The sequence below is a fragment of the Pelobates fuscus genome, chromosome 9, assembly GCF_036172605.1.
Source record: "Pelobates fuscus isolate aPelFus1 chromosome 9, aPelFus1.pri, whole genome shotgun sequence".
Classification (NCBI taxonomy): domain Eukaryota; kingdom Metazoa; phylum Chordata; class Amphibia; order Anura; family Pelobatidae; genus Pelobates; species Pelobates fuscus.
This window is the reverse complement of record NC_086325.1, coordinates 90,956,862-90,975,526: the sequence shown is the minus strand read 5'-3', so window position 1 is coordinate 90,975,526 and position 18,665 is coordinate 90,956,862. Positions and strand designations below refer to the sequence as shown.

The window sequence follows — 18,665 nt, the reverse complement described above, 5'->3', positions numbered from 1 at the left end:
ATTTGTTTAAAATGTCCATAACCAGAGTACTTGAGTATTTTACTTAATTTTATTATTATTTTATTTTGGATAATTTTTTTACTTACTAAAATGTATATTTTTCTTGGTGCACCTATTTTTTTATTTTTTATTTTTAAATGTTTTGGACCTCTCAGAAAGATTAGGAGCAATTGTGAATGAAAATAAAGATCAAACAGGTTAAAGGAAGTTTTAGTTGGTTTTTTTTAAACAAAACTGAAACATGTAAAACTTAATAAAGAGCATTAAATTTAAAAACAATGTATTAGCGGGTAATTACTTTTCTCATTTTCCATTTGCTTGCAGTCATTTAGCATGGATTTGAAAATGTGTATTTTAAAACAGTGTACATTTGTATATATCACACATGTGTACATACACACAAACACACATATAAAAAGAATAATATATATATATATAAAATATAGCATAAATTTATATATATTTATTATATAATATAGATTTTAAACTTTTAAATTAGTTTACAGTATGTAAATGTTTTTATTAAAGTGTAAAGCCAATGAATAAGGAATAATGTGAAAAGCAGTTTAATAAATAATGGTTATTAAATCCAATAGAATTGCATGACCAGTGCTTATTATTAATGAAGAATGTTTGGATCAACATGAATAATAGGAGCTCCTTATGATTCCATAATTGTTTTGACTATTAAGAAAATACCATAAATCATTGATAAAGGCTGAATGGTTTGCACAGCTGCCAAGAATATTATCATAGTAAGTGTTTGTATCAAAACAGGTCAGCAACTAGTTTATCATTTTTTTTTTTTTATCACAATGTTGTGGGTTGAAATATTAATGTACTGTTAAACACAAAGTCTATAACAAATATTTTAAAATTCTATAAAAAAAATATGCACAAATATAATTTTCCCTACCTCCACAGGTTTTCTATGATTGACAACGGAATCATTATTTAAGGCAGGGGTAGACAACGTTTGCCTCTCCAGTATTATGGCTGTATTATGGGAGATGTAGTCCAAGGATCTGGAGTGCCAAAGGTTGCCTATCCCTGATCCATGGAATACAAATGCTCAGTTCTGAAAGTTGTGTCCTTATTTCTAACTAGAAAATCCAATTTAATGCTGTGAAATAAGAATTTCAAATTTTACAAGGCCATCTAGTTATACTTTTCTTAAATAAAAAGGCATACTTTATGAAGGATAAAGATGATTACTTTGCAATATAATTTATGGCTACAGAAATTCCTTTAGAAAATAAATATGAAAATCATATTCTTGCTTGAAGTACTTGTAGTTACATGTGCCAGTTTTCTGCTCTAAAATATGTAGAGTAAATTAATCCTAAATGATTGTTTAACTTAGAAAACGAAGGAGTTCACTAAACAGCAAATAATTGTGATTTGCAAACTTTAGATCAAAATTGACAATTCTGTTTTGATCGGCTAAAATGGCCTATATTTTGAAAATCAGTTGTCTTTTTCCACAATAAAATGTTTAATAATAAAATACCAAAGTAAAGATATAGACTAAGCAAAAATAATAGCATTAATTCCAGGAAAAAAAAATGTTTTAAAAATACACTTAAACATTACTTAAGAGTTACTAACGTTAAACCCATATTGCAAAAGTAGTTTAGGCACAGGAAGGCAAGTGAAAATATAAAACCATCACAAGGGAAGGTTGAACATTGTAATGCATTAACATACCATAAAAAATGATGCACAATTGTTCACATAATTATTGTCCATATATTTATTATTTATTATTATTTTTTTTTTTTAATTATGTATTTATTTTTTTATATTCTTTATTTTACCGTGCACAAAGAATACATAGTAGCAGGTAAAGCCACGACAGCCTGTACCAGCGTAGATATCAACATTTCAAAACAGTATTAGGCGTTAGTGAACATTGCACATTTTAAGGTATGGGTTACTAGAGTAAAAACTTAACTGGTGAACATCTCTTGTACCCTATGTGGGAGTGCTATCAAAGTGTGGTTCTAAGTGAGTTTCGTACACATAGGGGGACCTCCCTTGCCTGATAGCTGTGTGTGTATGCTTTGTAGTAAGTTTGACCGTGAACCGACAGGGAAGGCGGCGGGGATATGTTACTCTAGTGTGGTTTATGAAAGCCGAGCTGTGGTCATTAGATGTATTTATTTTTTATTTGGGTTCATTGATTAAGACAAGAGTCAACAGAGGAGGAGCTGCTGTAGAGAAGAGAATGTCCTTGAGCTAGAAAACAGGTGACTTTTATTGTTTTAATGATTTTCCTTTTTGTATAGGATTGAGGTAAACAGTAATCTAAACAAAGTAAGGAGCACTCTAACACTAAAAAGAAATATGTTTAGCATTAAAGGACCATGATAGGCACACAGTTGTATTATGTAGATGTATGGTTTGCAAGTTTATAAAGCAATTTCTGTTAGTTAAAGTCAATTCAGTTAAAGTGCCCCAGACCTCTTCAACTCAACAAACTTGTCTGGGTGCAGTGGTGGTCCTGACCTTTAACCCTGCAATGTAAATCACCGTGGTTTAGTAGATGCAGTAATGTTTTTATTGCAGGGTTAACACACCTCTAGTGGCTGTCTTACTGACAGCCGAGAAAGACACTTTCACTGAAAACTTGAGTCAAACTCGGTTATTCAATCTGAACCATAGAACCATAGAATGTGACGGCAGATAAGAACCATTCGGCCCATCTAGTCTGCCCAGTTTTCTAAATACTTTCATTAGTCCCTGGCCTTATCTTATAGTTAGGATAGCCTTATGCCTATCCCACGCATGCTTAAACTCCTTTACTGTGTTAACCTCTACCACTTCAGCTGGAAGGCTATTCCATGTATCCACTACCCTCTCAGGAAAGTAATACTTCCTGATATTATTTTTAAACCTTTGTCCCTCTAATTTAAGACTATGTCCTCTTGTTGTGGTAGTTTTTCTTCTTTTAAATATGGTCTCCTCCTTTACTGTGTTGATTCCCTTTATGTATTTAAATGTTTCTATCATATCCCCCCTGTCTCGTCTTTCCTCCAAGCTATACATGTTAAGATCCTTTAACCTTTCCTGGTAAGTTTTATCCTGTAATCCATGAACCAGTTTAGTAGCCCTTCTCTGAACTCTCTCTAAGGTATCAATATCCTTCTGAAGATAGGGTCTCCAGTACTGTGTACAGTACTCCAAGTGAGGTCTCACCAGTGTTCTGTACAATGGCATGAGCACTTCCCTCTTTCTACTGCTAATACCTACAACCAAGCATTCTGCTAGCATTTCCTGCTGCTCTATTACATTGTCTGCCTACCTTTAAGTCATCAGAAATAATCACCCCTAAATCCCTTTCATCAGATGTTGAGGTTAGGACTCTATCAAATATTCTGTACTCTGCCCTTGGGTTTTTACGTCCAAGATGCATTATCTTGCACTTATCCACATTAAATGTCAGTTGCCACAACTCTGACCATTTTTCTAGTTTACCTAAATCATTAGCCATTTGGCTTATCCCTCCTGGAACATCAACCCTGTTACATATCTTAGTATCATCCGCAAAAAGACACACCTTATCATCAAGACCTTCTGCAATATCACGAATAAAAATATTAAAGAGAATGGTTCCAAGTACAGATCCCTGAGGTACCCCACTGGTGACAAGCCCAAGCTTCGAATATACTCCATTGACTACAACCCTCTGTTGCCTGTCACTCAGCCACTGCCTTACCCATTCAACAATATTGGAATCCAAACTCAAAGATTGTAGTTTATTGATAAGCCTTCTATGTGCAACAGTGTCAAAAGCCTTACTGAAATCTAAGTAAGCAATGTCTACTGCACCACCCTGATCTATAATTTTAGTTACCCAATCAAAAAAATCAATAAGATTAGTTCGGCATGATCTCCCTGAAGTAAACCCATGTTGCCTAATCTAATGCTGCTCCTAGAAATGATTGGCTTAAACGTAGCAATTTGCCATACATGCTCACAAGCCTTTCAATACTCCCTTGCAGGGAAGCATTGGGTTGGTTGAGATCATCAAGGTTAATGGCCTGAGCCTATGAGGTAATGAGGTGGGGTAGCAGTGGGGAGACCAGTGTGCCATAGGATATAAGGTTAGTGAAACTGCTTCTTTCAACCCCTGCAAGAGAGCCTGAACATCTAAATAGTGAGATGAACACTATAGTGGGCTTTCATTCCTAAAGCTATAGTGTTACTTTAACGTTAGTATTCTTTGAAGAAATAACACAATGATTGCTGTGTACTTTAATGTAACTCCTTTGAATTAAAAGTTCGTTTTATTTACTGTTTACCCTACTTCCATATCAATCTATCTATCTACCTACCTACATATCTATTCATCTTCCACCTGTCTAGTTGTCTGTCAAAGTATTAAAGTGACTCCTGAAGCATTTCACTGTTAATATAATATGCTTAATAATATCAATTCTTCTTGCCTTGACTTTTTGCCCTGGACAGCGCAGTAAAAGGAAGAAGTATGGAAAAGTGCCACCTAGGGAGACTACAGTTCGCACAGGGCTGATGGCTAGTGACGGCAGTGCTGGGCTCTTGGAAAATGTAATGGAGAACTGTCTGTTCTCACCAAACAGCTGGCATGTTTATAATGTCATGTGCTGGTTAATAAAGCTGTGGCCATTGCCCTTATCCACTTAAAAAGGTGTCCATTGTGTTATTGGTGGGCAACAGTGGGAGATGGATATCGGTCAGCACCCTTGCCTCCCTAAATATAGTAAAATCGTACTTGTATTCAAGTCTGCAGCTGCTACCTCTGCCCCTGATCTGCCTGATTGGCTGACATCATCAGAAGTGATTCTCTGAGCCAATCACTATGCTTTCCCATAGGACTGGCTGAGACTGTCAAGGAGGCAGATAAGGGGCAGAGCCAGCACAAGCCAAACACAGCCATGGTCAAACAGCATCTGCTTGTAAAGATGCATTGAATCAATGCATCTCTATGAGGAAAGTTCAGTGTCTCCATGCAGAAGGTGGAGATACTGAATGTCAGTGCTGCACATTGTGCAGCACTGCCCCAGGAAGCACCTCTAGTAGCCATTTAAGGAGTGGACAGTGGAGTTATCACTAGGCTGTGATATAAACACTGAATTTTCTCTGAAAAGACAGTGTTTACTACAAAAATCCTGAAGGCAATGATTATACTCACCAGAACAAATACAATACGCTGAAGTTGTTCTGGTGACTATAGTGTCCCTTTAATTAACTCTTTGGTTCCATCTTAAATCCTAGCGCCTTCATCTGCCAGGAGGCTGTGCCAATGAAAGTAAATTTAAGCACAGTCTACATGAATTTTTCACAAAGATTTTATCTTTATGAAAAATGCAAAAGTAACAGGGGCACTTTAAATCAAGTCTAAGGAGAAAGAAAGAAAAGTGGAAGGGGTGGAAAACAGCAGCGGAAATTCCTTGTCAAAGAGCCAAAACATTTGTTTCCATATGAGACAGAGGTGGTCTTTTGTTGTCAAGACATACAAAGCGTGAATGTTCCAATGTTGCTTGTGGAGTATGGAAAACAATCAGCCTTCTTGTTTTTCAGTCCAATATTGCTCGCTTACTACAAGAGCACTCAAGAATTGGTTGTTTCTTGAGAAAAGGAGAGAGAATGAACTTGAATTGCTGCCTAGTAACACCTCTAGTGGTAGTCACTCAGACAATGTTCCCGAGAGGAAAACATTATTCAATGCATCTCTATGACGAGATTCTGATTGGTGCAGTATGGCGTTTTGCCACGCATGCGTAATAGCCACCCAATGTTTAACTATGGGAAAGCATTGCATTGACTGAGATAATAAGCATGGTGTCGGAAAAAAAGTGAGCAAACGGAGGGGGGCTAATCACCTAAACAGACACACACATTCACAGACACACACACTCACTGATCTGACACACACTGACAGACGCACTCACTGACAGACACATATTCACTGCAAACAGACATACACACTTACAGACAGACACAAACATTCCCTCATATTCTCACAAATTACTATTTGTTTTATTTTAATGTATGTCCACCCAGCATCCTTACCTTTGGGAGAGTTCAAGTGGATCCTTTCCCTGGGGTCCACTGCTATGACCCTGTAATCTTCAAGCTCTTCTGGATCTGATCCTTAGCGTGCCTTTTAGTGATGACGGGGACTGAAGTGACATCTTATCCCAGTACCCGGGAGCACGAGGGAGCAGAGCAAGAAGAAAAGGAAAATCACAGTTCCGCATAAATCTAAGTCTGTTAGATTGGGCAACATATTCAACTGTCCAGTATTGGCGCTGCCCAGTGCTGATGCACATCTAGCCTCAGTTTCCTGTTTTTAGCCATCAGAAGTGGGGCCCAGCATGATCACCTGCTGTTGTAACGCATTCATGGTTAAATGCTCTTATAATTCAGCTTATTTTACTTAATGTCAGCATGAACCATTTGACTGTTCTCTTGTGATCTCTCTCATTATCTTATGATTATATTTTTTACCCATGTTTATGTTTTGTTTGAAAACCAAGTGAACCTCCTGACCATGTCTGCATGCTTCCATGAATTAAGTTACTGTCACATTATAGGCTGATTAGATAGTTGCACTAAGAAACAGGTGTACAGGTATGCCTAATAAACTGGTTGCTAAGTGTATACATAATTGAAACCACATATTGTACACTTTGGCATGTAAATGTACACCACAGGTAGTTATAATGTCCCAGGCTGCCTTCGAATGATAGAAAACATACCCCGGGAAGAAGCTGTGAATCACAGGAGATGAAGAGAATTCATGATTGCGGACGGGGTACTGCAGCTACTGCCTGGGAGTGTGACTCCCATCAATCACAGGAAGCCCAGGACATGTATGTCCCAATGCTGCAGAAGAAATACAGTACTATTATAAATATGTAAGATTGTGCATTGCATTCCAAAGCAGCTGGAATAGATGAGAATAATCTATGACATTCCAGCAGTTATGGATAAAAAGTCAATATACATGTATAAAAAGAAAATAAATAAATCATGTACTAAAAGATACGTAACAGTGAAGCATGTTTTAGAATTACGTCTTTCGTCTTTCTTATGAATATCTCCAAAATCCTGCAAATGCCTTTATTTTCTAACTTGATACTGGTGAGATACTCACCATTATGTATCGTCAGCCACGGCACGGCATCGACGCAAAGCTACACAGAAGGGTGACTATATTACCATATATTGCAGATCATATTCACAAATCACATCAACCTAATGTGGGCAAAATTTTCTCTGAAGGTGCATCAAACGGTTCACCCCGTAATAAAAACCTAACTGTCTCAAACAGGATACAGTGTTCCTGTTCCAAAGCGAAAGTCTTAAGTAGAAGATATTTACCAAATTACTTTTATTTTCAAAAGATGTGTCATTTACGCAATTATGCCAGTTAAAGCTAAGCCGTGCAAACGTACTAGTTCTCTAGTATTTTGCAGGAGTATTTTTTAAATTGAAAAGTAATGATACTTAGCTTTACGACTCCTTAGGGCAGATATAAATATGATTTTTATTTTTGGAAAGCTCTAAAAAGCACAATGATGTGGGATTTTTACCGAAGTTGCCATTTGATAGTGTCCCCATACTACCATTACCATCTTAATAAATTACCTTCTACTATGCTTATTGGAGTAAGAAGCAGTTGTAGTGGACAATGTCTTGTAAAGTATGGATTTTATGTGATCTTTCAGTATATTTGCAGTTACTTGTGCCCAAAGGCAAACTGATGTAGCTCCTTTGTCTTTCAAGTAATTAGACTGGGCAAGACTTCACTGAACAGTTAAGTGTTTTCCTTGGCAATATAAAAGAACAATGTACTGTACATTATTAATAAACTAAGCTTGAACCACATGAATATACTAAAAAAGGTCACATTCAATGAATGCAATAAACTGATTTTAATATGTTTTACTCCTACATGTGAATACCTTCTCTTTCCATTGCCGGTGTATTTATAGAATAGCGGTATACATCTATTCCACATCATCAGAAATAAAAGGTGCCTTAATTTGCTCTACAAACAACACTATCCAACACTTGTTGAATCTTCGTATTCTTTTTACTGAAAAATCAAGCAATTAGGGAAAAGCACGTTCACAACACATAGTCATGTAAAAATATGGCAGTAAAGAGTTACTTGATCCGATGAATAAATGATCAGATTTCTAAGAGGGATCAATTTTTCATTAGGCCTATTCTGCAGTCAAAGAAAATGAAAGCCTTGGTTTAAGTTACTTTATTTCTGCAGAATGTATCAATACATTAAATCATCACTACACACTTTGAATTGTTTTTGTTTTCTTTTGGCCGGGCACATAGAATACTGATAAATATGGCATTGAATAATATCAATATAATACAAGCTGTTTTTCTAGTAAACATGGGCTTTGTAACTACCCCCCTACTGTAGTTGCTGCACTTCAACACCCACAATCTTTCATACCATATAATATTCCTAAGAGACCTTGAGAGCTGCTTTGGGCGAGTTGATACAGTAGATGTCTAGACTTTCTTAACAGATTATTCAATAACTGTATTAACCCACTTGCTGGAAAATCTGGCACTTCTATGGCGTTTTCTGAAATTTGTCCCCACAGTTATATTTTTTTTCTGTATCATTCAAAAGTTATTTGAGCTGAAAATCAGACGTTTAGATGAAAGGAAACAAATGGATGCTCAAATTAGTTCAACAATAAAGATAAAATAAGCCTTGAAAAAAGTTCGGAAACATTGCAATCCTCGGCGGCCAGCCTGACGAATTTTGGATTAAAGATATCTGATCATCTGCAAGCACACACACAAAATTAAAAAAAAAATGTTTTTAAATAAAATAAAGAAAAATATTTTAAATGGATTATAGAATAAGGCGTTTTGGTTTACATTTTCCATACGTGGCTGTGTGTTGAGGGTCTGTTCACTAAACAGTGAGTTAGGAGGAGTTGATTGCAAACAAGGAAATGTCAATGTAATAAGAACATGAAAAATATATATATTGTATGATTTGAAGTTGTTTTCCAGCTTGACATATTTGACCAAAACTCAGCAAACCAGCTCCCAACTCACCGCAACTCACTGTTTAGTGAATCAGTCCCATGATATATTGGAAAGACCTTTAAATGTTTTCTGCCCTTCCTTATATCATAAAAAGATTAAATCAAGGTAGTAAAAGTGAAACAGAATACAAGAGCAAACAAAATATTGCAAATTCACAAACTACAGCAGTAGATTTTTTTTAAAAAAATTTATAACGTTTAGGATGATATGTAAAAATTTAAATTATGGAACATTAAAAACAAAAAAATAATAATATTCAAAGTCATCATCAACAAAATAGCTATGAATTTCAAAGAATATTTTAAACATTCATAAACCTTTAAAAATGTTTGCATTGAGATAAAAAGATAATATGATAATCAATAGTACGTGTGTATATTAGATAAACACTAAATGGGCAACTCAAATGACCGACAATTGATCTGGTAATTTATAACCTGTTTATCTGATAATTCTGAATAATATTCTAATCGACAAATGCACAGAGATAAAATTGAGTAGAACTGAATAGGATACAACCAACATCACCAATTAACTGTCATTCTATCTGACAACTGATACCTTTCTTGTCCCTGACTCTGATGAAAAGTTATATTCTAACCATACAATATCAATGTATGCATGGAAGGTAAAAGAAAAAAACTAGGATTTATCAAGATAAAAAATCGACAAAACTATGTGATTTTTTTCACGAACAGGACTTTGGGACCCGCTGAGAACTGACTTTGGAAAATGTATCTGTGTTGGAAAAATATCTCATAGTTTAGAAATTCTTTACAACATTTGTTTTGCTGGTTCTCATCTTAACACAAGTCAGCGTTTAGTGAACAAAACTAATCATTTTCAAACTTCTGATTTATTGACATGGGCAAGTAGTGAAAAAATATTAATAACTAACTTATTAACATGATCATCTGTTTAATATTACACGTAAGAGAATGTTATAACTGGATTTGGAATTTGTAAAATCGTTAGTAAGAAAATATTATGTGGGGATATAATCAATAACAGTCATCTGGTTTCAAAGATTTAAACGGATGACAAATCAAGCAGCTGGATCAAATATTCAATTAATTTGATCTTCAGTTAATTTGTGCAATGAATTCATAAGCAGATGGCTTAATATTTTAAGTGCAAAAAAGAGGTTATTCATTTGTTTGATTATTACAAATGCATTATAATAGTACTACCATTGCACTAAAACATCAACGGAATTGATCTAGGTAAACCAATATACGTTTGATATGTTTATTAATGTTAAAGTATATTTATTGGAAATGTTCAATTGATGCAAAATGACAAAAATGGATATGTATAATAAATGCTGCTCTTAAAACGGTTTAATGTTTGGCAGTTGGCTATGTTTCAATGTTCACCAAGGGAACAGTAATCCCTTAACTGTGACCTTAAAAAAAAAAAAAAGAGAGATTTTTTCTTTTCTACTCATATGCATAAATCAAATAAAAATGGAATAACTATTAAAGAATCCTTACACAATTGCTATATTATTCTGTTCCTTTGAGAATTGTAGTATACAAATATATATCTTGGGGGAAAAAAAGGAAAACCTTCATCATCTTAAATTTCATTGTAAATGGCTTTTTGCTACCTACGTCGATTTTTGAACGTAAAATAATTTAAAAGGCCACGATTGATTGGTCTGTCAACTATTTCAGCTAAACTTGAACTATTAATTAAACACTTTCGGAGTAAATATATTTAGAACACTTACTGAACAAAAGGTAATTGTCTGCGTTTAGTTCCTCTTTAAGTATCTCACTACTTTAAAAAAAATAAATAAAAGACATAAAATTTAACTTGTGAAGAAATCTGGTCTAATATTATCGACGTCCCAGCTAATGTAATTTTAAACCGATAACTTTCCATGATATCAGCTATTTTGCACTTTTTTTAGACAGATGTATAGTGACAGTGATTTTTTCTTCTGACAAAACTGTTTTAAAAATGTTATTTAAATATTCAATTAAGAATATATGTTATTCCGACAAGAAGATTAATGAACTACACTAGTCCCCATTATTGCCCCCCTCACACCTACTCCCCAAATCTTTCTTAAAATTTTTATATTTGCTTTACTGACAAATGAGCTGTTGATCTTTGGTAATAGATGATTTATATCATTTGTTATTCAAGTACCGTTTTTATCCCAAAAGTGTTACGGCAGAACTATTCACCTCACTATTTAAATAAATCCATGTGTGTTACAGTAGGATATGAAATGATTTAATTCCCCTGTCCCAATGCTGGAGACATAAGTCCACGCCATTATTTATCTCTAAAAGTGCAGTATGATTTTAACCAAGTATAATGTAAAATGAACATTTAAATAAGGGCTAAGGGATGAATTCTCTCTATTTGGGTTACTGAATAAAAATGACTTCACTGCAGTCTACGAGAAAATTTCTATACAGTAAGTAGAGTATATATACCCTTACTCTGCTAAGAAAGTCCAACCCCAAGTATGTAAAAATGTAACTTTTTAGTCATGACACTGGCACAGTTACTTACTAAATTTCGAATTGTAGCTAGCCAAAATCTGAATAAACCCACAAGTGTGGCACCCCCGATATCACGTAACTCTCCGTTAATCCTAATTTAAAGAAAAACTTGAATGTACTTTGTGTGCATTGGTATCATTAGCAATAAACCAGGTTGCTAATAACGTAGCTACATTTAAAGCAAAACGAGGCTACATTATAAATTATATACACATGCTATTACAGAATTTGTCAAAGCATTTTCAGAATGCAATAAAAAAAAGTTCATATAGTTAACTGTATCATGAAAAGACCTCAATCTTCAAATGTATTCTAATCCAGCCTAGGAAAGTCTGATGCACGTTTGATGGTGGAGCAACTATTAGCATTTCTTGTCTTTTTTGTTGTATTTTTTTGCAATATGATATCAGCAACATTATTCAACGTGGAAGCATTTGCAGTCAACTTACTAAGCTAAACAAAACTAACTAAAACTTACTAAAGGATTCTTTCAAAGTAAAGAAAATGTCTTATTTGGAAAATGAAAGTATAATGTACCCTGATTACTTTTTCTGTAAGTATTGCAATCTGTGTAGTCAAATTTAGGCCCAAAAAAAAACAAAACAAAAAAACCCATAAAAAAGTACAAACATCACAAGGACAAATTCCACTGAATACGCAGTAAACTCTGCTTATGTGCCAGTTAAAGAGACTGTTTTACTATAAATAAACAGCAGATAATTTAATGGCTGGGGAGAAGGTGGGCTGTAAAGTCATTTTACGCACACTGAATCGCACCTGAAATTAGAGAAGGTTAAAAATGTGTTCTTTTTTATGTTTTTTTTTTCTCCCTTTAATTCAAAGTGTTTTGACCAGTATTATATCACCAAAGCTAAACAGCAAGATGACATTTAAGAAAGTTTTGGCTAACTATGTGACCTTCAACAGGCAGCCAAGAAAAAAAAAAAAGAGTTAAAGTCGGCCACAAAAACCACATCACATTTATTTATTTTTTGTTCAAAGCAGATTTAAATATAAATAAATAAAATGATGCACACAAGTGTAAACAAATGGTATTAGAACAATTGACACATTTTATGGAGAATTTATTTTTTGTTGTTGTTAATGTTCACATTTCTATGTGTACGCAATCCCACCTAATGTAAAATAAATAAATAAATAAAATAATATATGTAAAGGTTGACATCTACTTACTGCGTTGACATTAAGTGCCCACTATGCTACTGGCTTTGACAATTCTAGAAATAGAATCTAATACAGTTAGCAATCTATTAATATTACAATTTAGAAAAATAACCATGTGCTTTAAAAGTGTAGTAATAGTTCTGAGGGGTTCTCCCACCAAAACACTTCATGACAGTCAGTTGGTCTCTTTGACAATATTGAAGTAAAGTATGTTCTCTTTAACCAGTTAATCTATAATTGTAAATAAAACTAGTCGATTTAGAAATGAGTAAAATACAGCAACGTAAAAACAGACGTTAGAAAAAAGCAGGAAGGATCACACAACTTGACTAAAAAATGCAGTGTGTGATGTGGAGTTATTTTAATAGCATAGTACTGTACAAGTCAACATTCCATTTAATATTAATGGAGTACACAAAAAAATATTATCATTATTAAATTGTAGTAGGATGCGATGACCTGAGACTACCCCAGATTATAAATACAATGTCCTTGTGTCATGATAATTATTTCTCTACAGTTAGAGAGAGAGACTAGAGGTCAGCAGCTGAAAAGACTGAAGCTTTCTACTCTATACTTCTCTGCACTTGGATAACAGTGTGCATCAATTAGCATATAACTGTATATATATATATATATATATATATATATATATATATATATACACACACACACACATATATAACTGTGCACATAATTGTATGTATATATATATATATATATATACTCATATAACTGTGCATATAACTGTGTATATATATATATATACTCCTATAACTGTATATATATATATATATATATATATATATATATATATATATATATATATAAAACTGTGCATATAACTGTATATTATACATACATACGCACCCACGCACACCCACATTTGTATCCCAGAGAGATAAAATGTTTGGGATGTATGCACTGATATATGCATTTAATATATATGTTGGTGTATACACACACACAACGAGAGAGTGTGCACTCGCTCACAAACGCACACTTAATTTTAAAGTAAAAGATAGTACAGTGAGCATCAGCTTTCTACACACAAAAATCTCATATGTATAAATGTGTATACGTACATGATGCGCTATATATATATATATATATATATATATATATATATATATATATATATATATATATATATATTTGGTGACACTTACTATACGTCCAAATAGATTATTGTAATTTCTTCTAGGACCTTCTAAAATAAAAGGTGATACATAACATTAAATATCACTATATCCTAAAACTTGCGTAACAAACTCAACTAATACAAAACGACCACATTTAACAGATTATGAACTAGGAATGTTGGACAGAAGATCTACCTCCTAGTCAGTGTATGGTTTATCAGTTGTTATCTTTCAATGATTATATGAATGTAAGACTCTTCATTAATGCATTGTTGTAAATAATATTAACTGTATGTGGACAAACTAAATATTGCTCCAGTGGAACTCTAATACCCAGTCTTATACAAATAGTGCCATTCATTATCCTAAGGTGTGATTTGTAATAAAAATTTAAGTGCAGGGAGGGAAATTACTCTTGCTAATATGATATGTAATGAATCCTAGGTACCAAAATAGTGCATTCAACATCTTCATGAAAAAGATTCTCCTTCATAGTACAGGTTTGTGTTAGGGTGAAAGATCTTTAAGACATAGAGGAAGTAAGGAAATGTGATATAAAGATAAAAAAAAACTTTGTTACACTAGTTAGTTATATTACATAGGCCAAGAAGCATAGCCTTTCAAATTGATGCTAATTACATAATTTCAATATTTTAATGAATTATAACCACAGTGACATTCTCTGACCCTTGTGCCCTATACAGGAAAACTGTCTTGAAGGCAAATCAACTATTTCTATGTAACTACTGTAAAAGCTATGATAGGAGGTAATTGCTGCTGTCCAGTGCTGCACCTTGTGATTGAATTGTATTGTGCCTTGTCAGTGGTACTACACGTCGGAACGCAGAGTGGCTATGTACTATCTCTTCTCTTCTTACACCTGTCATGTGTAAGAGGAGTCAATAAGTGATGGGATGAGATGACACAGTCAAGTTTGACATATGAAGAAAAACTATTTTATATAAAATGAGAATTTGTTGGGTTTTAAACACATGGAGGGATGAATATCTGAAAAGTTGTGCACAATTGTAAAAGTGGAGCAATCACTAAAGAATGTTGTTGTTTCCATTAGTTTCCTTGGTGACTGAAGCAGTTTTAGAACTTTGCACCACTTGTCAGAGCGTAACGTAAATAAATCTCATGCAATCAAACTGCACGAGTTTCAGTGTAAATCTGAAAGCAGTAGCATGTTATATTTAGTTGGCATTGCTATGCATTGTCCAAAAAATAAATTAAAAAAATCAGTGGAAAATTATGAAATACAGCACGTGTCCTACCTCATTTCTCCAAAGGCTCCTGGGTAACCCTCCATCCAAGGGGACATCTCACTCTTCATAGGACTGCCATAGGGTAGCCCTCTGCTCAACATTGCTGGTCCTGGGTAACAAGTGTCCGGGGGGAAGTCGCCCTCGGTGCCAGGGGGCACATGACCACGCTGGTAGTTATATAGGCCTGTCTCAGGATAAGAACCACTGGATTGTCCCTCTTCAAATAAAGAGTGCCAGTGGGCAGGTGGGCCACAGTGGGCAAAGCCGGACAGCTCGCTGTATCTGCCCGGTGTCCCCCAGGCAGTGCCAGGGTAATCCATGGCGTTCTCCACCTTGATTCTGCCATGAGGTGCCAGTGCCATCTGAAAGCTGTAATAGTCCCTGCCAGGGAAAGCAGGGGCATCTTCCATGAAGGCTGTGGGTTTATAAAGAGTGAGGCTGGGGGTCAGCTCCATGCCACGGGGTCTGAAGCAGCCGTGCTCTGGCAGTGCCAAGTCTGTACAAGGCTGCTCCTTGTCCTTGGTGCCCATTACTGTGCCATTCTCTGGGGCTTTGCCAGCGGGGAAGTTGATCTGGCTGCTCCTCCTGAATGCCCTCTCACGGTACTGGGGGGATGAGGTGTCACTCTTGTCCTCCTCTCCCACTTGGCACTTGTGGGTGTCCAGGGGATGAGCAGGCGGCCCGGCGAACATGCAGTCTCCCCTCTGCGCCTCCTCCTCTGAGCTCAGATGCTCCAGCGCTTCCATGGTCAGCCCGAGGGACACGGACACGGCTTTACAGAGCTCCTTGGCGGTGTCAGAGATCCCCTGTGGAGCTCCCGTGTAACTTTCCTTGTGCGGCTGATCTGAGGCTCCTTCCTCGGGCTCCAGCATGCCTCCTCCTTGGCCACCCAGGATCTCTTTGAGCTCGGTGGGACAGCCGCTCAGCACGAGGAATTGGGCTCCCTCCGTCCGAGGACTCCGGGGGGCTTCTCCTGACTGAGTCTCCCCCCAGCTGGGGGTCTGGTGGGGATCCCTGGGGTCCGTCCACGAGGGCAGAGGCTGTACTTCTGAAGCTTCACTCCAGGTTGTAGGTGGCGGAGCAGGGAGGTGTGTGCCCCGGTTCTCCCCCCAGGCAGCAGCTGCTTGGGCTCCCTCTGCTAGTGCAGCCGCTCTGCGCTCCCCCTGCAGCGCTTCGCGCACACTCAGGAACAGGTTTTCGAAGGCTCCCCGGATCATCTTCCCGGGAGGCTGCTTGTACACCCCCCCAAGTCCAATGTGTACCTCCATCCCCCGCCCCGGGTCAGGGTGAGTGCCAGAAAAAGTACCCGCCCACCCCTTTATACCGCTCCTGCCCTGGTATAATGCCCACAGGCTGCTCTCTCTCTGTGTGTCTCTGTACTGTTCCTGCCAGCCTCTTGGCAGCAGAGTCTCCGATACAAAGTATCTTCTATCCAGCGCTGGAAGATCAGTAACCAGGGAGACAGAACTTCCAGCACAGCCTGCGTTCTAAAAACTTACTGCGTGCCCTTTTCTCTGCCCTGCGCGCTCCCTCACTGCAAATCTGGAACAGAGCTCCCTGGCTGCTGGTTGCTCCCTTGGCAAGTAACAGACTGGACTCCTGACCACTTTAAAAGTGCTCCTTGTGCCAGCACTGTGACAGCTTTCTGTAGCTTGACAGATCTCTGCCCCCCGGCTATACAGAGGGGTATTATCTGCACCCACTGCCCCCCTCCTGTACCGCTACGGACCTACTACTAACCCCGGCAGGAGATGCAAAGCACAGGCTGCTGTGAACTTCAACGAGGCCCCAAATCCCGGGAACCAGGCGGGTCCTACCGGGTGGCGTCCCCCCCCCCCCCCCTTCACCCCGGATTGTCGCCAAGTAACTCCCCGGGGCGGGGGCAGTCAATCCGAGGCGGAGGATCTGAGTTGTAAATTAGAGCAGAACATGATAGATGACAAGAAGTATAGAGGCAGCATAGGATAATGGGGTGTAAAGTGTGAGGTAGTGGGGATACAGTATCATACAGACACCATATTGGTGTACAGACAGTATGGGCTCAAGAGGTGTAGTGACAGCATGTGGTAGTGGGGTGCAGACAGCATGGGGTAGTAGGGTGTACTGAGAGAATGAGGTAGTAGAGTACAGACAGCATGAGTTAGTTGGGTGTACAGACAGTATGGAGTAGTGGGGTGTACAGACAGCATGGACTTGTGGGGTGTACAGACTGCATGGTGTAGTGGGGTGTACAAACAGCATGGTGTAGTGGGGTGTATGGACAGCATGAGGTGTACAGACAGCATGAAGTAATGAGGTGTACAGACAGCATGGTGTAGTAGGGACAGTACTAGTTATAGGGGTATCTACATACAGTATGGATTGGTACACATAGCATGGGCTAATGGGGTCCACGGACAGTATGGCCCAGTGAGGTATATATATCAGTGGGCTAATGAGATGTACAGTAAGCAAGGGATAGTAGGGTGTACAGAGAGAGTGAGCTAGTAGAGTGTCTACAGACAGTATGGGCTAGTGAGGTGTATGTATAGCCAGTGTGGACACATGGGCTTAGGTGTACAGACAGGTGCATTGGAGATTCTATTAGAATATAACAAAAAACATATGCAAATGGCGAATTTGGATGAACATACATTGTTACAGTCAATTGCTACTGTCAGTCCCTGTGGGCCAGAGGCACGTTGTCCAATATGACTCTCAGTTCTGCCATATTATTCTAATTAATAATAATAAAGAACCAATATATTTTGCAACGTTGGATTAGGTTTTTGCAACAACCAAGCAAGAATTTTCACAATTCTTGACTTAATATTTCTGTTGGGATCATTCAGTAAAACTAGCACAAGATAATTCATTATTTAGATTCTTGCATTAAATCATTCATAATCTTTCTTTCTATGCAAAAGCCTACATGACAGTAATGATCTATCATATTGGGCTTGTACTCCTAAAGCTATAGTGTAACACACACACACAATAATTTCTGTGTATATTAGTGTAACTCCTTTGGATTAAAAGTTAGTCGTATTTACTGTTTACCCTAATTCCATATCTATCTATCTATCTATCTATCTATCTATCTATCTATCTATCTATCTATCTATCTATCTATCTATCTATCTTTCTATCTATCTATCTATCACATGCAAATTCCAACACATCAATAGACAGCAATTTAAAGCCTCACAGAATGTAATACTTTAATTTTAAAACAACTCACCTAGGCAAAAATAATGGGGTTTTAGTTACAGTATATGATCATTCATTGCATAAACCTGCCACAACGTCAATGTACTTCAGGCGTATGCAATGTATGATCATTAGTGATGTCGCAAACACAAATTTTTCGGTTCGCGAATGGCGAACGGGAACTTCCGCAAACGTTCGCGAACCGGGCGAACCGCCATTGACTTCAATGGGCAGGCGAATTTTAAAACCCACAGGGACTCTTTCTGGCCACAAAAGTGATGGAA

The 18,665-nt window shown here is 37.1% G+C and overlaps 1 protein-coding gene across 1 annotated transcript in view; it reads right to left on the bottom strand.

Annotated features, from left to right (window-relative positions):
* AR (androgen receptor) overlaps positions 1-16,460 on the bottom strand; it is a 347,127-nt gene extending 330,667 nt beyond the window's left edge. Inside the window, exon 1 of the mRNA XM_063432165.1 lies at positions 15,202-16,460. Within this exon, the coding sequence (XP_063288235.1) occupies positions 15,202-16,460 (1,259 nt within the window). The remainder of the gene's footprint in view (positions 1-15,201) is intronic.
* Between the last annotated feature and the right edge of the window lie 2,205 nt (positions 16,461-18,665).